We start from the raw sequence: 21,348 nt of genomic DNA, 5'->3' as shown, positions 1-21,348 counted from the left end.
TTACTCAAGTGGAGAGGAAAATTGGCGACGCTGTTTGTTCCCCTCGTCCTCCAGATGATGTACTGCATCTGTCGGTCTGTCTAATCCTTTCAGATTCTCAAATGTTGGTGTAGTTTGCTCTGGTGATTTATGTACTCAAATTCTCTGTGTGAGCAGTCATGCTGTGTACAATCCCTACAAATGAGACGGGGCTCTATTATGGAGTTATGGAGGGATACCATTGAGTTTCAGGGGAAATATCAGTTGCTAAATGTCAGTAATCCTGCGCTGGCATTTGGCAAATTGAAATGGATTTTCTCTGGTCGATGTTTTTCTCAACAGCCACATCTCCTCCCCTGCCTTTGCCCTTCAAACACAAAGACATTGGGAAAATAATGGCTATTCCGCTCTAAAGTGGCATCTTCTCTCTATTGCAAACAGAAGTGTCTGCAGTCAGGTTGTGGTAGAATGCCGAGCGGCAGATTCATTAAGGTATAGTAGCTTCGTCCTTGGCCGGCATGGCGGTCTCCTTTGCCCGTCGGCCATCTGTGACTTTAAGAGCCGGCTACTTAAAAGCTCCGATATTACAGCAGGATGAAGCTGAAATGGCTCTAGTCATGAGTGGGCAGCAGAAGTCATTTTCTGTTATTGGCTGAATGCCGCTAGACAGTCTGGCTTGAAATTCTGGCTCGAAATTCTCTCTAAATATAACCCCCGACAATAGAAGTTATAGATATTGTAGAAGAGGTAACATGATTTTTTTGTCTCAATTTGCCCATAAAAGACCAGTGAGTGAAGCAGGTGGTCTGATACATGGAGCTACTGTGTCTTTATAGTCAGGCTGTCCCCAACTTTGGAACACATCAGCTGTCGGTCTGACGCCGGATTCGCCTCTGGGGCCAACGGGCTTTATTTCACGGGTTCCGGTGTAGCCAGCAGATATCCTGCTCAAGACTTCCTTTTCCGTGCTCTGCTCATTGTTTACATTCCGATTAGCAACTTGACGACCTGTACAACCGGATTGTTTCACGAGTAATCAGTTTACGAGCTATTTTTAAAGGTTTGCAATATGGCCAATGCGTTCCGCCTGTTTTGCTCTCCACACAAACTGTTAACCTGCATTCAACCAAAGCCTGCTCTACCGGGACCGGTCAATGCTCCTCGGACTACAAACCAGAATGCTTCCAATACCAACATCTTGTCCCGTTGCCTTCAGATTCTGCGTATGAATGCAGATACGTTTAATAGAGATAAGGCTGTCCCTGTTTTCATGCTGTTTGTTATAATTTTTTACTATTTGATGCAGTTCTGAGACAGTTTCTTACTTTTTACTAAGCTCAAACAACGCATAAAGTAAGTCAACATTAATAATGGAAAAAAAAAACTGACTTTATGTACAAAGTCAAACTAATCAAAGACATATTCAAGAGTCAATAATCCTTTACATTGTTACAAACCAACGGTGTGTTTATAGTTTTACAATCTCTTAGATTAAACCTGTTGACTTTGTACAGTCGTTTTGTCTATAAAGCTTATAAAGTTTATGACAAATGATTGTTTTCCAGGGCCCAAAATGACGCCTTCAACACCCAAACATTTAGTTTACTATTGATGGTGATTAACGATATAAAGCTGCAAATCAGCACATTGATTTACATTGATGACTGCACTGTTTAACGAATGCAACAAAGAACCATATCCAGGGAGAAACGGTAGTTTTAAGGGTTGTACAGAAGAAGTGGACGGTGATGTCAATGTCTCCACACAGCAGAACGTCTTCATGTCGGCAGGATAACTCGCAGTCAAACATTAAATCTCATTATGCTTTGTTTCTGACTCGCAGGGGTCCGCAGCTTCTCAAAGAGCAGATTTTTTCTTTTTCACTTTAACAAACGCTTCACTTTATCAAGTGAGCGAGCAGCAGCCGAAGCAGTGGAGCATAGAGCTCCACCAAACTCTTTCTGTGAACATATGGTGCTGTGTTTTTTTTATTTGATTTTTTTCCCTCGTCCCAAAAGTTCTCTGGATCCAGAACGGGAAATGAATATTGTAGAGTGTTTAATCCTTTATACTTGTGGGGATTATGTTCCATTTGATATCAGATATGCATTAGTCAAATGGGTTTGGACCGCTTTCCAGTCACGCATACAAGTACACTTATGCACACACACACACACACACACACACACACACACACACACACACACACACACACACACACACACACACACACACACACACACACACACACACACACACACACACACACACACACACACACACACACACACACACACACCACACACTCTTTTATATCCATATCTACTGATTAAAAGAGGATTTTGCAGTATTGATGTTTGGATGTTTCCTCCTTATTGTCCCCCCCCCCCGCAGAGTCTCAGCCACATAAAAGCGAACAGATTCTTTTTTGGGGGCAGATTAAGATTCTCTGTGATGTTCTGTACTATAATAAAGCAGTATCATGCCAACAGAGCAGATTAGTGTTCATTTGACCTGGATTGAAGGATTTTCTTTTCATATGTCATCGCTGATAAGGGTGATATTGAACGGAAGTAGCACACACCAAGGGCAGCAGCATCAGGATGTGTTGTTATTGTACTGAAAGAAGGAAACAGTTTTGAGGTACTTGTACTTTTCGTTTTTTGCTACTCTATACTTTACTCTGGCAGGGAAATATAGTACTTTTTACTGCATTACTGTTTGACAGCTGGAGTTGCCTGTTACTTTTACATTAGAAAACACATTGAACACATGTTTAGAGATTAAACTGGTGGTCTGCAACCATTTCGGTTTGTGACCTCTTCCAAAAAAAGGTGTTTAGTTAGCATTTCAACTTAAGATGTATTTCCTCTCTAAACTTCCCGGATATTTTCATTTAAATAATTTGATCAAGTTGGCTCAAAGTGTAACAAAGAATGAGTTTTTTTTACTTTTGATATTTGTTTGCCTCGCGTAAATTCTGGTTAGTTTACTTTAATCTCTTACAAATCAATCCCTGAAAAAAAAAAAAAAGCAGGACTTTAAATATTAGTTCTCGGCCATCAATCGGTATAAAGCATCACAGACAAATCAGGTTGGCTGGTAAAATCATCTATCACGGTATAATTCATTTAAAATACTTCAATATCGATATATTGTGATCTAGACTGTCTGCCTACACGAACTTCTGGTATTGACGGAACCAGAAATCCCTCTCCCACTCAAATGATGGTGTGCAAAGCTGCAACGTTTTTACCTTTTGCCCAAAGTACCGGCTAAATACTGGCTAACAGTACGTTTTTACATTTTTTTTTCTTCCATTGCTGTGCTGCAAGATCAAATGGATATAGTATGGTTTAACGAGCTCATACGAGTCGGTGGCAGTTAATAATCCGAGCAAACTCTACTCTCATTTTTCGAAGCAAGATGGTTTCATAGATAAGTTAAAGCCATAAACTGCATTTATTTTAAATCGGACTTCCACGGCGAGGAAGATATTAGTGTTTGGCGCGATACTGTCACACTTTTCAGTCTTTGCATGTGACTGCTCTGGTGGTGTTGGGAATACTCATGAACACATGAATATTCTTCCTGCTTGTGTCCAAATGAACACGCTGTAACCAAATAAAAGGAAGAGAATGGTTCTCAGGTGCAGAGCAATAGGCAGGAGAGGCTCCATAGAGTAGTGAGGTGGCTCCTCTGGTCCCATCTGGATGCCACATGAGAGCTGTGTGAGGTGACTGCCCCCTCTGCTGGGCTCTGCAGGGACCAGCAGGATGCAAACCTCCCCAGATGAGCGATGAACTTTGCTGCAGCTCGTTCATTCATACGACCGTCTGTGTCTGTGAATGGATGCAGCATGTGTAGAGACACCATTACTCCTTTTTCTTTGCATTAGTTCACCTCTACTTCAGTTCATTAATGCAGAGAAATGATAAAATGAGAAACAGAGTGGTGGAATGCAACATGTATTACCATTAAGTACTTCTACTCTGAGGGAATTTCAGAGGGAAATATTGCACTTTTTACTGGGCTAGACGTGAAGTAAGTAGTTATTTTGCATATTTTACAGATTTCTTTTTCTACAAACCATATGATGAGCTTCTAAAACATGCATTGCTCAGTGAAACAAACTGGCCCTCTTATCTCGTCAGTTTCGTCTGGAATTAAGTCCACAAAGTCCTATTTTCTCATGAAAACACAAATCTCCTTGTTTCAAGATACAGACATATTTATTTTAAACAAGTTGGTCTGAATCAAAAACAGGTTGAATAAAGTTTTTAGGACAATAATTGACTGACCTACAGATTAAACAGCCCAATAAAACCAGCTTCATCTCGACCAACCACACGATAGTAATCCTACATCATGCAGTAAATAACTATATGAATGGGCCCATTTGGCATAACTAGTACTTAAAGTACATTTGGCTATGTTTCTGTACTTTAAATTCATTTTGAATGCAGGACTTTATTTGTAACTGAAATAGAAAGGAAATAAAAATGCGCCCCCATGATGAGTAAAGACCCAAAAGACTTGTGTAAATAGCTCATGAATTAAATGAGTCTAAAACCTCATATAAATTCAATAACATCTACAAATAGTATTAATTCTCTTGCACAGGCCCTGTAGCACTCAGAGCTCCGGTCTGTTAAATTTGGAGGGGAACTTGTGCGTGACCGCGTTACCAGCAGCAAAGTGTCGACCTCCGCCTCCGGGAAAATAATAGTTTGTTATCTCCTACTTGGATGACTTTAGAAGCGAGACCTTTGCTCGGAATATGACAGGAATGAAGTAATGTGTCTGGACCCCTGCTCTCGATCTTAAGAGTGGTTCTTTGTTTATGCTCCTGTCTCATTCCCCAGGAGAACAGCATTGAGGCTTTAAAAAGAGAGGAGAAGGGAGAGTGAGAGAAAGACTGTAAATATTTTCTCAAACGCATTAATTGAAATTGAATTTTAACTGCTCACTGGACCGTGGTGACAAGAATCAGGTGTCAGGGACGTAGCGTTTTTGCATTGCAAATGTAATTTTCTTTTTTTTCCTCCCCTCCCTATTGCCCAGGAGGCACTCGAAAATTGCTACCAGATATGTTTTTTCATGAGCCATTTTCTTCAGGTTGAGCCTCTCATTATTCCAATACCCATTGCGATTAGTTTTTTGGATTGAGCTACAGTGTGGTTTCGTTGTTTACTGAGCTCGAGCGTCGGTCTTTATGCGAAATTGTATTCTCTTCATGCCCAGATAGAGCCTGATGGAGGGGAAATTTTGATTGCACAATATGTATGGGGAAATAAACAGCTGATGTGCTTCAAGTTTTCATTCATCACACTATTGTATGGGGCACTTCTTATTTATTATTTTCAAATGTGTTGCCTATTCGGTGCATGTTAAGTATGGGAATGCTGCAGTGATTCATATAGAAATGAATGTTTAGATATTTATTTTCCTCTGTACACACCAAACACTGAGCAGTCACATCCTCATACTGAACATAATATTGCTAGAGGTATTCAGATACTTGAACAGAAATAACCACGCTGTAACAAAACACAACCGCTATATTGGCTATTTCTATAATAACGATGTGAAAGAAGTCGCTCGTATTGATGAAGCTACGAAGAATTGAAAATGCAGCCCTCCTCTGCTTTAAAAAGGAGCTTCATAGTGAGTCGCAGCTCATTGTCTAGCTTGTCCGGTCCACAGCTTTACTTTTTGGATTCACTCTCACGGCGTCGTTTTCAGCCGCAGCACGCAGCTGTTTGCAGAGAAACAGCTCTGATAGACCTACTGTACACGACCTGCCCAGCACCAAACAGCACAAAGAAACAGTTAGCTGCTGAACATAGTGCAGAATTTAGCATCTAAAGAGACTAAAGATGTTTCTCTCCGGAGTTGGTGCAGACCAAAAACAGAGCTATAAGAAAGTGAATATTGGACTGATGAATGCTAATGTTGCTCCGTAACTGCTTAGCATGTAGATAAACAAACTGTTAAGTGCAGTACATGAGTAAATGTACTTAACGGTATTTATATTCCACTACCTGCTATCTCAATTTCTGCACAATGGATGCTTCAATCAGGACTTTCCCCTCCTATATGTAACCTGGTCACACAGGCTCACTACAGGAGAGACTGATGGAAGATTATAGCTCATTCGTGTCCCGGGTCCCAATGATCCCACGCAGTCTGTCTGAGAACAGAGATCAATAACTCTTCAGAGTGGGTTTTAGCACCTTTAAAAATAACTCCCTCAAAGCTTTCAGTGGGGGAGTGTTAAATGAAACATCCCCGGGCAACAACCAGAAGAGGTTCTGCAGTTAATGACCAGCATTGTCTGATTTGATGGTCGCAAACACGGCCATTGCAGCCGCATATGGAGTCATATTCCCCAAGCAAAATGGTTTAACATTGACCAAAAGCTCTTCAACTTCATAGTGGCTCTGCTGCCTTACTAGCTGGTGTTAATGGTTCCCATTTCGGGCCGGGCGCTCCCCAACTCCCCTACCGCACGCCTTCCTCAATGTCGAGCCTTTCAGCTTCTCTGTCAAACGGCTCAACAGGCCGACTCGTGATCGCCCTGATGGATGAGCGAACCAGGAGAGCAGTCGTGAGTCTTTCACTCGAGCTAGCGGAAGTCTAGCACCCCCGCTACGCCCACGCCGAGCCTTCCAAACGCCCCCCCCAGAGTTTGACATTACACTACATTTCCCCTGTGATTTGTGGCCAGATTGAGGTTGAAAGAGGCATGGAAATGTTCCGTCCTCATGAGAACAGATGGATGTTGCAGTGCTGCAGACTGAGCAGAGGGGTTTTTTCCCTCCCACCACCACCCCCTTCCCCCTGAAGAACCCTCTTGCTTTATAAGGGGTTGGTTTCATGCGCTATAATTGACACCTGATGACTAGCTTTCATGGCACATTTTCAGTAACTACCTGACATTTATTTTCTTCTTTTGGAATGACATAGAACCGTCTGTCCTTTCAGGACAATGATCTATTTTGTAAAATACTTTTAGTATATTGAGCACTTCTTATTTGTCCTCTTTGTGCTGTTTCACTCAAGATCAAAGTTGAAACCCCTCTGTTTGTGATCAAAGATGGGCGGTAAGGCCACGAAATGATTGCGTGATGTAACATACATGCAATCGGTAGAATGCCAGGGCAGCAAATGGTCAACGTCTTTTTCATCCCCCACCCCTCGCTCAAATGTTTGATCTCGTCTCTGTAAAGCGAAGCCTCCGGCGCCTCCCTTGGGATGTTTGATGTTGTAGATCAGAGCGTGTGGTGGTGCAGGCACTTTGGCTGTGGGAGCTTCACCAATACAGCACGTCACATCCAATCTTCTCACCATCAGATAACTTCAAAGAATCTGCGAAACACCACTTCCTAAAAAATCTGGAGTTTCCCACTGGTGTTGTCTGTTAGATTAGAAGCAGGTTATTGAAGTTTCCTGGGAAAAAATAAATAAAACACATCTCTGGCTCTGCCGAAATCTATTATCACCTCAGGCTCTCAGATATCGTAGCACGCCGCAGAGTTTTTTCATCTCTGTCTGATTCTTCTCTCTCCTGTGCATTGATCTCCTCAGCTCTGCCCTGCCAATAGCTTCTCCCTGAGACCCTTTCCCGTCCTCCATCTCTTATCCATTATTCATCACTCTCAGCGCTCTATGCCAGGCCATAATACCTCTTACGGTCAGACCATCCTTTTGTGTTCTGCCGTGTATGAAACAATGTCGCCCCAGCTGTTGCTTTCTCGGTAGAGATGCTGAAACAGAAAAGTAGATTACAATATTTGCGCACAGTGGACGAGGTCCCTAATCCTCTGACTTTGGTACATGAAGACTACCTACAGCCATGCTAGTGGCTCTGTGAGGCTGTACTTACACAGTGGTGCCTTGAGGTAAGGTGTGTTGATGCTAGCATGCTGGTGATGTGTAGCAGCTGGTACAATGTTTACTATCTGCATGCTAAAAAGCAAGTATAGCTGAAGCCGATGGGAATGTAGTTAGTTTTGCAGGTATTTGCTCATAAACCAAATTGTTAATGAAATCAAAAGTGTGACCTGATGATGGCGCTAAATGAAAAGTCGCTAAAGTCATAAGAATACATCATCTGGGAACCATGAATATCCTTATTTTTGAGCCAATCCATCAAATGATGTTGAGTTATTTCACTGAATAAGTGAAAACCTTGACGGGTCAGAGGATCGCCAAAGTCAGTTGAATTCATCTTCTCGGGACCTTGAATATCTGTGACAAATATTCACGGCAATCCATCCTTTAGTCGCCGCGATATTTCACTCTCAATCACAAACGTCAACCTGCTGGTGGCACGAGATGAAAAGTCAGAGGACGTTCTAAGTCAGTGGGATTTATCCTCAATATTTCATCACTATCCTTCTAATAGTTGAGATATTTCAGTCCGAAGTGGTGAAACAAATGATGACAACTCTGCAACCATTTTTAAACTCTGTTGTTATGTTGTATATTTGTTTTTTGAAAACGTTCACTTTTGTTCTACGGCAACTACATTTCTCTGACCTGTTTTAAGTGTTCTCTCTCTCTCTCTCTCTCTCTCTCTCTCCCTCCACAGAGGAAGTCGTTGATCGCCACCAGTCTGATTGTGGTGGTGTCGCTCTTCGTGGTGGTGGTGAACTACTCGGAGAAGCCCTACTTTCTCCTGCAGCCAGTGTTCGGGCAGACGTTCAGCAGCCACTGGATTTTTTCCAAGCAGCCGTACAAGGCCTTCAAGCCTCACCTGGGCTATGTTAGCATCCCCAAGCAGGAGGTGAGGAACACAAATAGACCAATCACTGACCACCAGGCACAATCAGAAACAACATCTCCATTCATTAAAACTTCATATTTGTTTCATTTGGACAAAGATGTGGAGCGCACGGCAGCTGATCATCACCATCGGTTGTAGAAATCCAAGATAACGTCAAATAGCACTGAATAAATGCAGAACAGAGCATCAGTAGTTTTCAATAATATCTACTAATACTGTGTATACACCGTCCAGTACGAGTTTATTTTTAATATAGTTTTTGTGTGTGAGATCTCTGCGATGAACCTCTAGCGGCCATGTCTGAACAGGACAACATGTAGTCATGATAACAGCTTCTAGAACATGAGTCGTGTTCTGGATGTATGAAGGCAGTTGTTCACATGAAAGTCTATAAATTGAGAGGCGGGCTCTGTAAGGGATCCATTAGATGATATAATATACTTGTTGATGATATAATATATTCCTGTGAGGAACATGGTATCCTAGGATGTTCACGCCACAGGAAATCATGCTCTCGTTTTGGTAATCCACCCTGCCTCCTTAGCTGTGGATAAGATTCCTCTCAAAGCCTCCTTTGTGATACCTAATGGATTTGAGGACAGTTTTGGATAATATGTCAGGGTTATCCAATTGCCATAAGGCTTTTCAACATATTTGTCCTGATCCATTACTACCACCGCTCCTCCTTTTTCAGCCGGTTTTATGATAATTGACTCATTCTTGGCTAGACAGTCCAAGCCCTGTTTTTGGGGATTTGGTCAAACAGTCTTATCAGGTGTAGAGAACAAAATCTCAATGTCAAAGTCCAACTTTTTCTTTTGAAGTCAGTCAGAGTGACATTTGATGCTGGAGGCAAAAAGTGAGACTCAAGAAGAGCCTTTCCGGTCCGTAGTGACAGAGTGTTTTGGTGGTATCACGCTTTCATGTGGAGGTTGTGGTAGAATCTACATAGATCCACTTTGGTATTAACTCATTAGTGGTGGGTGGGGACAAAAAGATAACTTTTGACGAGACACTGACTGTGTAAGAAGTCTTTTGGATATATATTTATTGCCATATTTTCTTGTTCTTATTCCTGAGGCTCTGCCACTGCGATTGCCCAATATCGGTGTCCTTGAACATATCCTGCCCCCTCCTTGTTTTGTTCTTTTTATAATAGATCTTGTGGGTTTGGGCCACCCATCCCAAAAAATGTATGTGAATGAGGCAGCTGTGGAGGAAACAGAGAAGAGTACTGGTAGAGGAGCAAAGCCATGTACTGCTGTGGACAAGGGGAGCGGAAAAAAACTATTTTGGCCACCTTAAATAAAGGCCCACCTGACAGAAAATCAATATCAGTTCAAGTGTACACTGTATTTAGAATATTCACACTGCACTTGCAGTCAGACAGCCTTTTCCAATGGGGAAATGTATGCTATATCTTCAAAACCAAAATACAAAAATAGTCATTTTACATTGCCGAACACGCTGGTCTCCGCTGAACTATCCCTTTTAAACACCAAAGTTTCACAATAACAAACAAACTAACCGATCAAGGCAGCAGTAGACCAACAAACACCTGTGTTCTTCAAGGATTAATTACTATTTTTGTCAAAGGAGCGTAGATAAAGGCTTCAGTTCCCTGCCTGAAATGTCCGCCTGACGGCAAGGTAGAGCAGTGAAAATGTTCTAAATACAGTGGACAGTGGACACAACCGGTGGGCCTTTCTTTAGGTGCCGAACATAGTTTTTTCTGCTGCCCCCGTCCACGGCAGTACTTTGCTTTGCTTCCATGCCTTTTTACCGCTGCCTGTTTATCGAAACTGGGGGCATGCCGACTGCCATCTACTGCGGGTAATACACTGACTATGGTTAAGTACCTCACACAACCCCACGTCAAAACAAACCCAAATGATCCCTTTAAAGGTGCTCTTTACACTACCTCTCCAGCACCAAACGGCAGAACATAGTGAAACATTTGGAGTTGGTGAGGAACAAAAACGGAGCTGAAAGAAGAGGGGACACTGAACTCTCATCCAGTTCAGAAAAAGTCCAAATAATTGATAATGTTGCTCTGTGTCTGCTGCATGCATAATAAGCTTAATGCTTAATAAGGTCCCATCACAGGTTCTTTCTTTTATAGTGCATACCATATTCTATAACCCTCTGTTAACATTAACCTGCCATCACAGAGCTTCACCGTTTATGAAGGTGTTCAAAATGCACTTATGGAAACAACACAGCTCCTCCTTGAGGATTTTCTTAATTCATGATATCCAATTTTTTGGGCTAGATCTGTAAACGCCTGTTTGAAGTCTCTTGTGTGCATGATTTCTTTTTAATTCCAAACACCCATGTCCGTGATCCCATTCTTCCGCCTTCAAACAGCTCTGTGCCGTATATTCCCCGCACAATTTATGGAAATTGAATTATCAAAGCATTTTAATTCCCATCGCATACAAATTTAAAAACCAAGCTGCGTGTTTGTTGTTTGGGAAGGCAGCCGGGGAAAAACTGAAATTGTGCTGATGGTGTGCACGCAGGACAATTGTATATTTTGCTTGCAGAGATGTACGTTTCCGTCTTGACGGGGAATGATGATTGTGCTTTCGGTTTGGGCTGCAATACATCTAGATTTGGAGTTGCGATGGATCCGTTGATCCTTAATGAGAAGTGGATGCCTAATATTCAGCTGGCTGATATTTGCAGATTAATGCGGAGCGTCACCCTCTGCCTCCGGAGAGTTTCATCCACTGAACGTGGGCCCAGAGGCAATCACGTCTTACACCAATCTCTATGTCTGCACCTCCTTCTGCCTCCAGACAGGCCTGCTTAAATCACTGCCCTCTCCCCATGGAGACTAATGCAAATCACAGGAAAGACTGGCAGCGTCTGCAGAATTAGGCCTCTTTTCCGCTCAAATACCCCACCAGTGAGTTCTCTATAGCGAATCAGAAGAGGGCAGTGATTGGCCTGAATGTGAGTGTCGAAAGTGTTCTGCACGCTCCCGGAATTTTCTGACAAAGGAAGGACGGAATAGTGGAGGTCTGGTCAAGGTGATATTCTTGTGCCAGGTGTCCCGAGCGATTACATCCGGAGTGAAAGCCTGCTGTGGGAGCTGTCAGCCTCTGTTAAGCACACGGCAACACCTTAAGAAGTAGTAATATTTCTCCCAGACAGTAAGGCAATCGTACACGATCCTCAGTGAGGTGTCATTTCAGGTGTTATAAACCTCTTGCAAGCATGTATAATGCATAACCTGGTAGCATGGGAATGGTCTGCCTTATTTTCCTCATTTGATTGAGTCTGCCTCCAGGTGTGATAAATCGTTCCTGCTCTGCTTTCAGGAGAAATAGAAAACATTTGTCTTGTGGCACTTTACATTCATGCCTCTGGTCTTTCACAGATGGAGAGAGAAACTCAATTATTTTTCATTTAGTCCTGAGGTTTTTTCTTCTTCTTCTTTAAATTCAAGCCCTTTTGAAATGTACACAATGGCCAACATGAACAAACAAAAGTGCTTCTATTTTTAGATTTCTTTGTGAATCATTTTAATGAGAAGTCTTCTGGCTCTGGACCAGCTGAGACTGCACTATATGCTACTGTCCGCATGCTAACATGCTGATGTTTAGCAGGTAATGTTTAGCCTTGTTCACCGTCTTAGTTTAGCATGTAATATGCTCACATTTGCTAATTAGAACTAAACACAGTACAGCTGAGGCTGATGGAACGTCAGTAGTTTCTATTAATCCATAATTTGCCCCTGCTCATCCTTTACAAACCATTCAAATGGGGGGAGGACATTGGGCGAGAGGCAGGGTACGCCTTAGACTGGTTTTCTGTCTCATATTTTTTCAGCCCTGTGATTGTCTGGTGACCTTTCACACTCACACCTACGGGCAATTTTATTGAAGATAATTTTTTTTGGTATTTTTTGCCATTATTAGATAGTAGAGCTGAAGATAGACAGGAGTGGAGAAGACAAAAGGGACGACATCTATCAAAGCGCTGTTGGTTGGATTCAAACCTGGGCCACTGCTAAGGACTCAGCCTTGCTAGCTAGCATTATCCGCTCTACCAGGTGACCTACTGAAAAGTTAGAGTTAACAATTAATATATGTCTTTAGACTGTGTGAGGAAGCTAGAGCACCCAGAGAAAACCCATACTGGGGAGAACATGCGAACAGAAGGGCCGACAGTGCTAACCGCTGCACCATTGTGCCGCTCTCATAAACCAAAGATTATATTTCACTCTGGACCAAAGTGGTGGGCTGACTAAGCAAAATCGGCACCTTATCTAATTAAAGTCATCCACTATTTCATGGCATTTTACACATTAACTGTATTTTACCTCTTTAGTGGTGATAAAAGAAATATTCAGATCTCTTTTAAGTAAAAGTAGTGATACTACAGTGTATAAATCCTGTAAATGCATGTACGAGACCTCCATTCAAAATCTTACTTAAAGCAGAATGAGTAGGATTTGTCGGATGCAGTTTGTGAACGCAACATTCAAAGGCCGGAGGAGGGTCAGGGTGCTCGCCAGCGGGCGAAAGCCAACTTCAGATACATTCTAGTTTTGGAACGAGCTTTTTCCACTACTTACCTCTTCCTTTGCTGTATTTGCGTTTTTTTTCGGCTCTGTGTCTGTCATTTTTGTAGCTTCCTCTTGGATGCGTGCAGGTTCTAAAATTACGTTTTTTTCCTCACCTGCCACTGTGGAAGCTCACTGAACATTTCTACCACCCACTCAGTAGTCTGCCATTTCTGAAATCTTTGTAGAGCACTTTAAACAGCATAGATATGGAATATATCCTACCTTAATCCCTGACTATTTTTGATTTAGGAATTGCTTTTTGTAAATAATATATCGTAATCTGATTTAAGGTTACCTGCCATGGTGACCGGTGACTTTAAATGTTTACCTGCCGCAGCCAACATGTACCCTGTATTTGGCAGGTGGCAGCTGATAATTGCATTCCCTGGATGAGCGCTTATGATCTGGCACCTGGTCGCTACGTTTTTATAGAGGTTGACGCCCAGAAACGTGCCGAACACAGAAAGATACAAAAGAAAAGAAGATGATTTAGGCAGAGGTTAGGGTCTCTGCAGATACACACACTTCTAGTGGGTCATAAGTGATGATTGAGAAGGATTCTTTTTGTACGAGTCTATTGTTTTTTAGGAAAATCCTACTCATTCAGCCTTTAAGTAAAAGTACAAAACAATGAGCTTCAAAATATAGTTAAAGTACCAAACGTAACAGGATTATGCAGAATGGCCCATTTCAGAATAATGTACATTTTATTAATGGATTCTGATTATTGATGTATTAACGTGTACATCACTTTAATATTTTAGCTGGTAAAGCTGAGACTAATTTTGATCATTTAATCTACTGCTGGGTGTCTTAAATGCATCAATTAAGTCTTATGTCATCTTATCTTAATATACAATAATACTTCAGAAAATTGTTTGATAATGTTTTGGTTTATTAATAAGAATCTGCAAAGTAACTAAAGTTATCAGATAAATATAGGAAAAAAGTTTGCCCCTGAGATGCCCCGGAGTAGAAGTATGAAGTAGCATAAAATGAAAGCTAAAGAATTGTCCTTATCTACAGTATTTAAGTAATTATAAATAGTTGCATTCCACCACTGCTCCCCCAAGAGGAGCATATGGAATTAATCACCTTTCACCATGCAGACAACTTCAGCTAATCAATGAATATTTAAGTGCCATGGAGGCGTCTTACACTGGGACTTGGCACATTAATGTAATAATTATTGCTTATTAATTAATCGTGTTTGGAGCACTTTAATGAACGTCAAGGTTGAGTTCACACCCCGTTGCTATAATTTAATGATGACCGAGTTCCAGGCATTAAGCCCACTTTTAAATAACCCACTTTATTTTTGACACACATTAAAATCTCAGGCTTTTGAGTAGATTTTCTACTTATCAGAGAGTGCCGAACTGATTTGGATTATAAAAGCGCACTCTGTTTGCGGTTTACTGCATGAAACGCTGAAACAGCATCGTCGTGAACGTGAAACTGAAACATGAATCACAGCTGAGAGGATGAAGAGGCCATAACATTTTATTGATTTACAGGACGTAATGTTCGGAGATTCCAATCATATAAATAAAAGTGTTCCAGTCGGGTTTTTAGTCGTTAGATGAATTTCATTAATTCATGTAAATGTGATTAATGTTCATGGGAAGCTAATTATGTTTCTATTTTTGTTACTGTACACTACTCAGATGCCCGTTTTGGTTTTTGAATGAAGCTTAATTAACCCTCCTGTTATGTTCGTTTTTTAGGTACAGCCATGATGTTCGCGGGTCAATATGACCCGGTGCAGGTTTAATCATCCAAAAGTTGTCAGAAACCAAAAAATCCTAATAAATATAGTTTGTACCTCATCACCAACACCCTTACCAACAATTCAATCAGTTTTTAGTGGAATGGAGTTATTCCCCCCTCCATAGATCATAGTTCAATGAGGGTAACTCACTCGTTTTAATGAAAAATACATGTTAAAACAATTGTTTAGGTACATTGGAAAAACCTAGATGTAAATTGCATTAGTCTACCATAACATGTATTTTCTTCTAAATTTTTTTTACATTTTGAAACTTTCTTTTTTTCATGGGGTGATGTAGATAAATGGAGAAGAGACACCTCTGCTGTTCAGGGTCATATTGACCCGCTCACTCAAAATCAAGCCAAATGAGTCATAAGGATTTGTATTGAAAGTAAACTGTATTTATGTTTATTTATAGTGTTAAGAAACACACATTTACAAAAATGAACAAGATATCAACACAATGAACGAGGTGTGTGTGTGTGTGTGTGTGTGTGTGTGTGTGTGTGTGTGTGTGTGTGTGTGTGTGTGTGTGTGTGTGTGTGTGTGTGTGTGTGTGTGTGTGTGTGTGTGTGAAATGGGGTGAAACATGTTGGGAGGAGTAAGAGATACTTTGTCTCACATTTTCAAAGAAAGAAATGGTCTAAACTTGACCCCTTTGATCCCTTATAGCCTCCACTTCACTGCCGGGTCAAATTGACCCCGAACATCATCTCTGTTATATAAACATGCAGGGGGGGGTTGCAAATACATGATTGGGTAGGACTCCCAAGCAACCCTTTCGTATGTTTCTCCCCTCTCCTGCTAAGTGTGGGTGGAGTTTTCCCGCGAGAAAAAAAAAGGTTTCCCTTTCCTTTCTCGCACAGGTGCGGTGTGTGTGTGAAATCGGGTGAAACATGTTGGGAGGAGTAAGAGATACTTTGTCTCACATTTTCAAAGAAAGAAATGGTCTAAACTTGACCCCTCTGATCCCTTATAGCCTCCACTTCACTGCCGGGTCAAATTGACCCCGAACATCATCTCTGTTATATAAACCTGCAGGGGGGGGTTGCAAATACATGATATTTTTTATTTATTTTTTTTCACGTAGATTACCCTAATTAAGGCAAGCAGAAGAAGTTTCATACAGAAAAAAAAATTGTAAATATTTTTTCTAGATTTTCAAACTTTGAAACGGGTCAATTTGACCCGCAACATAACAGGAGGGTTAATGCGGGAAATCTCTCACTTGGTTCTCTTCACGAATGTACAACCTCTCTCTGAGCTGCTCTACTGCAGCAGTTGTGGGTTACATGCCTTGCTCAGGGGCTCTTCGGCGGTAAAGGTTTCCAGTTGTAAACCTACGTGTTCACATGCAGTTTGCCAGCCAGTGTTCCCCACACAGTTCAGCCAATCTGTGTGCGCTGAGAGGCGTGATGGAGTTATGAGCTGAGCTAAGGGCAGCGGCTTGATGATGGACGAGCTGCTGACAGCTCAAGGCTGCGGTGATGTGTGTCTCAACCAGCCAGTAAATGGAGAGCTAGCAGCACAGGCACCAGAGATCGTTTCTTATTAACCTGTGACTGAATCTACACATGAGAGGAAAAGCAATAGCAGGTAGCTCTGTTTAGAGTATGCAGAATCCTAAGCTGTTGATCGTTTGCATGCATTACAATGAGTCATGTGAGTGCTGGTGAGCCAAGTAGTAGAATTCACTGGGTTTTCTTGTGGGATTCTGTTTGCACACTAAAACTCTCTTGTTTGTTGATTAAACGCAGAACATGCAAGAGAGAGTTTGATGTTCGTCGGCCAGAACGCAGCGCAAATGTAATTTACATTCAAACCGGGGACACTATAGTTATTCCCCATTAAGCAAATGATCAAACAGGGTTTAGTCATGACACAATGCTTTTTCTTTTTTAACTTTCTCTTGCGTTCATTCACTTAAGTAAGTTTAATCTCATCAAAACAAACCAAGCATATTAGCTTCAATTAGGCAAATTTCCCATTTTGGATTCAGAGGGAGCTTTCCTTCTCTGTTGGCAAAGCGTGGCTAAGAGCTATTATTGGAGATTCATTACAAAATCCCCTCGCTTAGTATCCCCTAGTATAATAAGATATATAAAAAAATTATACAGTAAGATAAATGACGCAACTCTCTTACTTCTCCGTCCTGCATTGCCGCAGTGAGACTCTGTGTAACCTCTGAGGTCCCACATTCAATTAACTTAATCAATGTTAGTTCTGGGCACAGTGGCATTAATCTTAAGACATAAAAGAAAATTATATAGAGCCATAAAGCCCTGATGATTTTCTTTTTCATACATAATTAACAAATGTATTTTATGTTCTAATTTGATCACACAAGCCCCATGCCAAAACATTACTTTGATATTATTATTGCATATATATAGATAATAATATATCACAAACTATAACATTATGAGATGAAAATGACATGAGGTGCAGTATATTTTAGAAGAAAACTACACTCAGTCAGCATTAAGAAAATAACCTATTAAGTTAAATTAGTAGTTAGTTCAGTTCACCATGTGATGTCTTAATGGGATTACTATCTTTTAAGAAATTGCACAATAGGAGGATATTTATCACTTTTTTCCAAATACTTGAAAATAAGAAATAAAGATTCAAATAAAGATTGAAATTGTTGAAAGAGTTGATGATCAGTAGCATTGATTACCTCAACCGTAGATAAGATTCCTTGTTTTAAATCCTTTCCGGTGGTCATTTCCAGACGACCGCTGTTCCCTTACCAAGCCTTCTTTCATTCTTAGCCTCTCAATGATAGGGGATGTTGTTATCTGTATATAAGGAGGCCAAAAACCTCGCTCTCCAGCTATGAAAGAAGATGATAAAGCACTGCAGTATTTTGCACTATGATATTTCTTTCAGGTCTCTGTTCTTATTATCTAGTTTTCATGTGCCTCTATTGTGTGAGCTGAACCACATCCTTGTTCATTGTTGCCTTGGTTGTTGATATCAGTTATAGTTTGCTGGTCTTTTTAGCCGTAGTTGTAGCCTCTATTAAAACAGAAACAGTAAGTCTTGCATATTTCATTAAGCTTGTGCATTATCATAGTCAGCATCCTGACCTGAAAGATCAGATCTTGACTTTCAAAAGGCACATGAACATTTGAGACTGGACTTGGACCTGTCCCTGTAAAGTTGAAAATGGACTTGAGAATTACCCCGACTCAATTGTTAAGTCAACTAGGACTTGTCTTAATACACTTAAGACTTGCCCTGACTACATTGTTACTCAACTTGGACTTGTCTTGATAAGACTTGAGTCAGACAGATTTAATTTCAACCTAAGACTTGACTTGGCCCTGTTTTCATTGACTTGAGACTTAATATGCAACTCATACTTGTCCCCGTGGACTCGAGACTTGTCTTGGACTTGTCTCAACTGTGATAATGATGACTTGTTGTAACGGACTTGCTTCCTCTCCTCCAGCCTCTGAAGCTGCACTGTGAGCTCTGCAGCATCGTGTCCAGCTCTGGACAGATGCTGGGCCAGGCTGCCGGCCCGCAGATCGACCGCTCTCCTTGCATCTGGCGGATGAACAACGCGCCCACGCGGGGCTTCGAACGCGACATGGGCCAGCGGACCACGCTGAGAGTCGTCTCGCACACCAGCGTCCCCCTGCTGCTGCAGAAGCCCCAGTACTTCTTCGGGCAGGGCAACGACACCGTCTACGTCGTGTGGGGGCCGCTACGAAACATGAGGAAGGACGGGAAGGGCATCGTGTACAACATGCTCCGGCAGGCGGCTGAGAATTACCCTCAAGCGCGCATTTACGTCACCACAGAGGACAGGATGAACTACTGCGACATGGTCTTCAAGAAGGAGACGGGTAAAGACAGGTGAGTCACATCTTCATTGCTTTATTTCTTCCTGTTTTTCGGCGTCACAACATTCCACAGCGGTGCTCCAATTGTTCGCTCTGATAAATTTACCACTCAGTACTTTGGCATTCACTGTGCTGTTCACTGCTATAATATCGACCTTATCGATGATGATGCTGTGCTCAGCGCTCTGTGCTTTCCTTGTCTCAAATCCTCCCTTTCATGAGGCCTTATCAAAGTGAGTTCCTTAACTTTCCCTCTGAAGAGGCTCACGGCACTGGAGGCCGTTTTCTAACGAAAAGCTTTTATGAGGAGCCTCAGAAGAATGTGCAGCCTGGGTTATAGACATCAGCCAAATGCCAGTCTGGGGAAAATCCAGTTAATGAGGTAGCATGATTCTGGCAGTCTTTCTAAACACCCTAGTTACAGCCGGTCCCACAACTTCTTTGCCAGCGTCTTGGCACATTTTGAATTACCGAAAAACAGTTGAATTATTCAAGTTACAGATCAGCAACCTTGAAAGTTGGAACAAGTATTTCTTTGTTGAAGACTATTGGCAACAACATATGCTAAAATTGCTCTCTGTTATTCAAAGAAAGACCCACCTAGCAACTCCTTTCTCTAGCAAGTCCCCAAAGAGAATCGCAGGTTAATGACTATGAGAGCCAGGCTCCAGGCTCGCTATTGTTTCGTACAAATCTCATTTCTCAGACCAGCTTCTGCTCATTTCCACAGAGCTCCGCACTTCGGCGTCTACCTCATGTCATCAAGACCTCTCTTAACTTCTTAAGAGGATTAACATGTTTGGTAATAGGCGTAGCATCCGGTCCATTCCGGCTCCATTGTCTCGCTCCTATTCAGGACGGCAGGGTTAACACTGAATTTCATGTAGAGCGTCCGCGTTCAGCCTGCCTCATCTGTTTCCGGAGACCCACGAAGCACAGATAGAGATGTGGGATTAGGGAGGACAGCTCGCGGAGAGGAATCTCATTACAGGACACGATGCTCCTGGGTGTGATGCAGCGCTTCAATCATCACTGATTGGTAACAGTGACAGAAACTCAAGGTGTGAACAATGAACCGCAATGTGACGATCTCGGAGAGGTTTCTCCATATGCCTGCTTTCCTGCCTGTCTGTCATGTTTGTCTGAAAGGTGGCTGCACAAATACCAGTATTTAGAGGTAATTAGTGTCCATGGTAACAGCTTTTAAAGTGGCCTAAAAGACGCACCGTATGTTTTAATGTAATCAGAGGGAGAGAAGGGAGTGACTTATATAACGATGTGCAGCTCATACATTATGGTATCACTCCAGAAATAATCTACAGCTCTTTTAGTGGCTCACAGCCATGCAACCTATTGTTCTTGAAGTCCACAGCCATATAACCCTCTCAAAAATCTGAATCGATTTATCTCCTCCGCTTATCCATTCACAACAACATAACACACTCTCTTAAATGCTTTTACTGGAGCAGCTCATCTGCCTTTACCTTGTCATTTGTGTGTGAGTGTTCACTGATTTACTGTCAACTGCTTGCCGTGCGGTTTGATCCTCAGCCTGGCGGTGATGGAACAGTGATTCCAACACAACTCTAATTATCCAGATAGCCGCGAGCAGCGGAGGTAACGCGTCGCCTCAGCTTCGACTTTCTGATCAGGTGTAATGCAATGCTGGCTGACTGACTCGCCAGCCAACCGAGTAACCGTCTCTCAGCCTGTCCTCAAAAAACCACACGCGAGAACAGGAATCTGTCAGACAGCTCAGTCATTTCTGGACAGAGGTGAGGAAGTTGAACTTGAGGAGACTCTGAGGTGGAGGGGTTACAATGATCTGAACAAGGCTGAAGTAGTTGAGTTAACGCCATGACCCGGACAAGCTGATTTCAAATCTGGAGCCGGTAGAAGAGGCCAAATGAGACCATCAAGTGCCAAGATGGCTCTGTTTCATAAAAGAGTCCCAGTGAGACCGGCGGTGAGCCTGCATGGACGATACGTGTGTCTTTTCGTCTGTGACATGTCAAAAGGTCACCTGTGAAAAAGACCTATTTCACAGTAGGTATGATACTCATTTTTGTAGTATAAACTGTATTGTTTGCAGTGAGTATACAAAGGAAACGATAGAATACACCAATGGACATCAATCGAACTGCAGTTTTGATTAATATTGCCATTTAACGTCACAAAGAGAAAAGACCATGTTTTTCCAAAGATGTATTGAAAGTGTTTTGAGATGTTCTGTTCTGTTATGTCCTCACACTAAGAGAATTATAATAACAGTAACACAAAATGTTGAATTTACAGATCGTGGCAATGATAGAAACTGCTCTAGTAACACTTCAGGAAGCAAACAAAGAAGTATTGTGTTTGTGTTTTTCTATTTTGT

General features: G+C 41.8%; 1 protein-coding gene across 1 annotated transcript in view; it reads left to right on the top strand.

The window, feature by feature from the left end:
* Positions 1-21,348, top strand: part of st6galnac3 (ST6 (alpha-N-acetyl-neuraminyl-2,3-beta-galactosyl-1,3)-N-acetylgalactosaminide alpha-2,6-sialyltransferase 3) — a gene marked incomplete at both ends in the record, with an annotated part of 60,912 nt that overhangs the window by 11,900 nt on the left and 27,664 nt on the right. Inside the window, 2 exon segments of the mRNA XM_079172479.1 lie at positions 8,576-8,770; positions 18,575-18,984. Of these exon segments, the coding sequence (XP_079028605.1) occupies positions 8,576-8,770; positions 18,575-18,984 (605 nt within the window).

Source organism: Pholis gunnellus (assembly GCF_910591455.1).
Source record: "Pholis gunnellus genome assembly, chromosome: 14".
Classification (NCBI taxonomy): domain Eukaryota; kingdom Metazoa; phylum Chordata; class Actinopteri; order Perciformes; family Pholidae; genus Pholis; species Pholis gunnellus.
The sequence above is the reverse complement of the archived record's forward strand: the minus strand, read 5'-3'. Positions and strand labels throughout refer to the sequence as shown.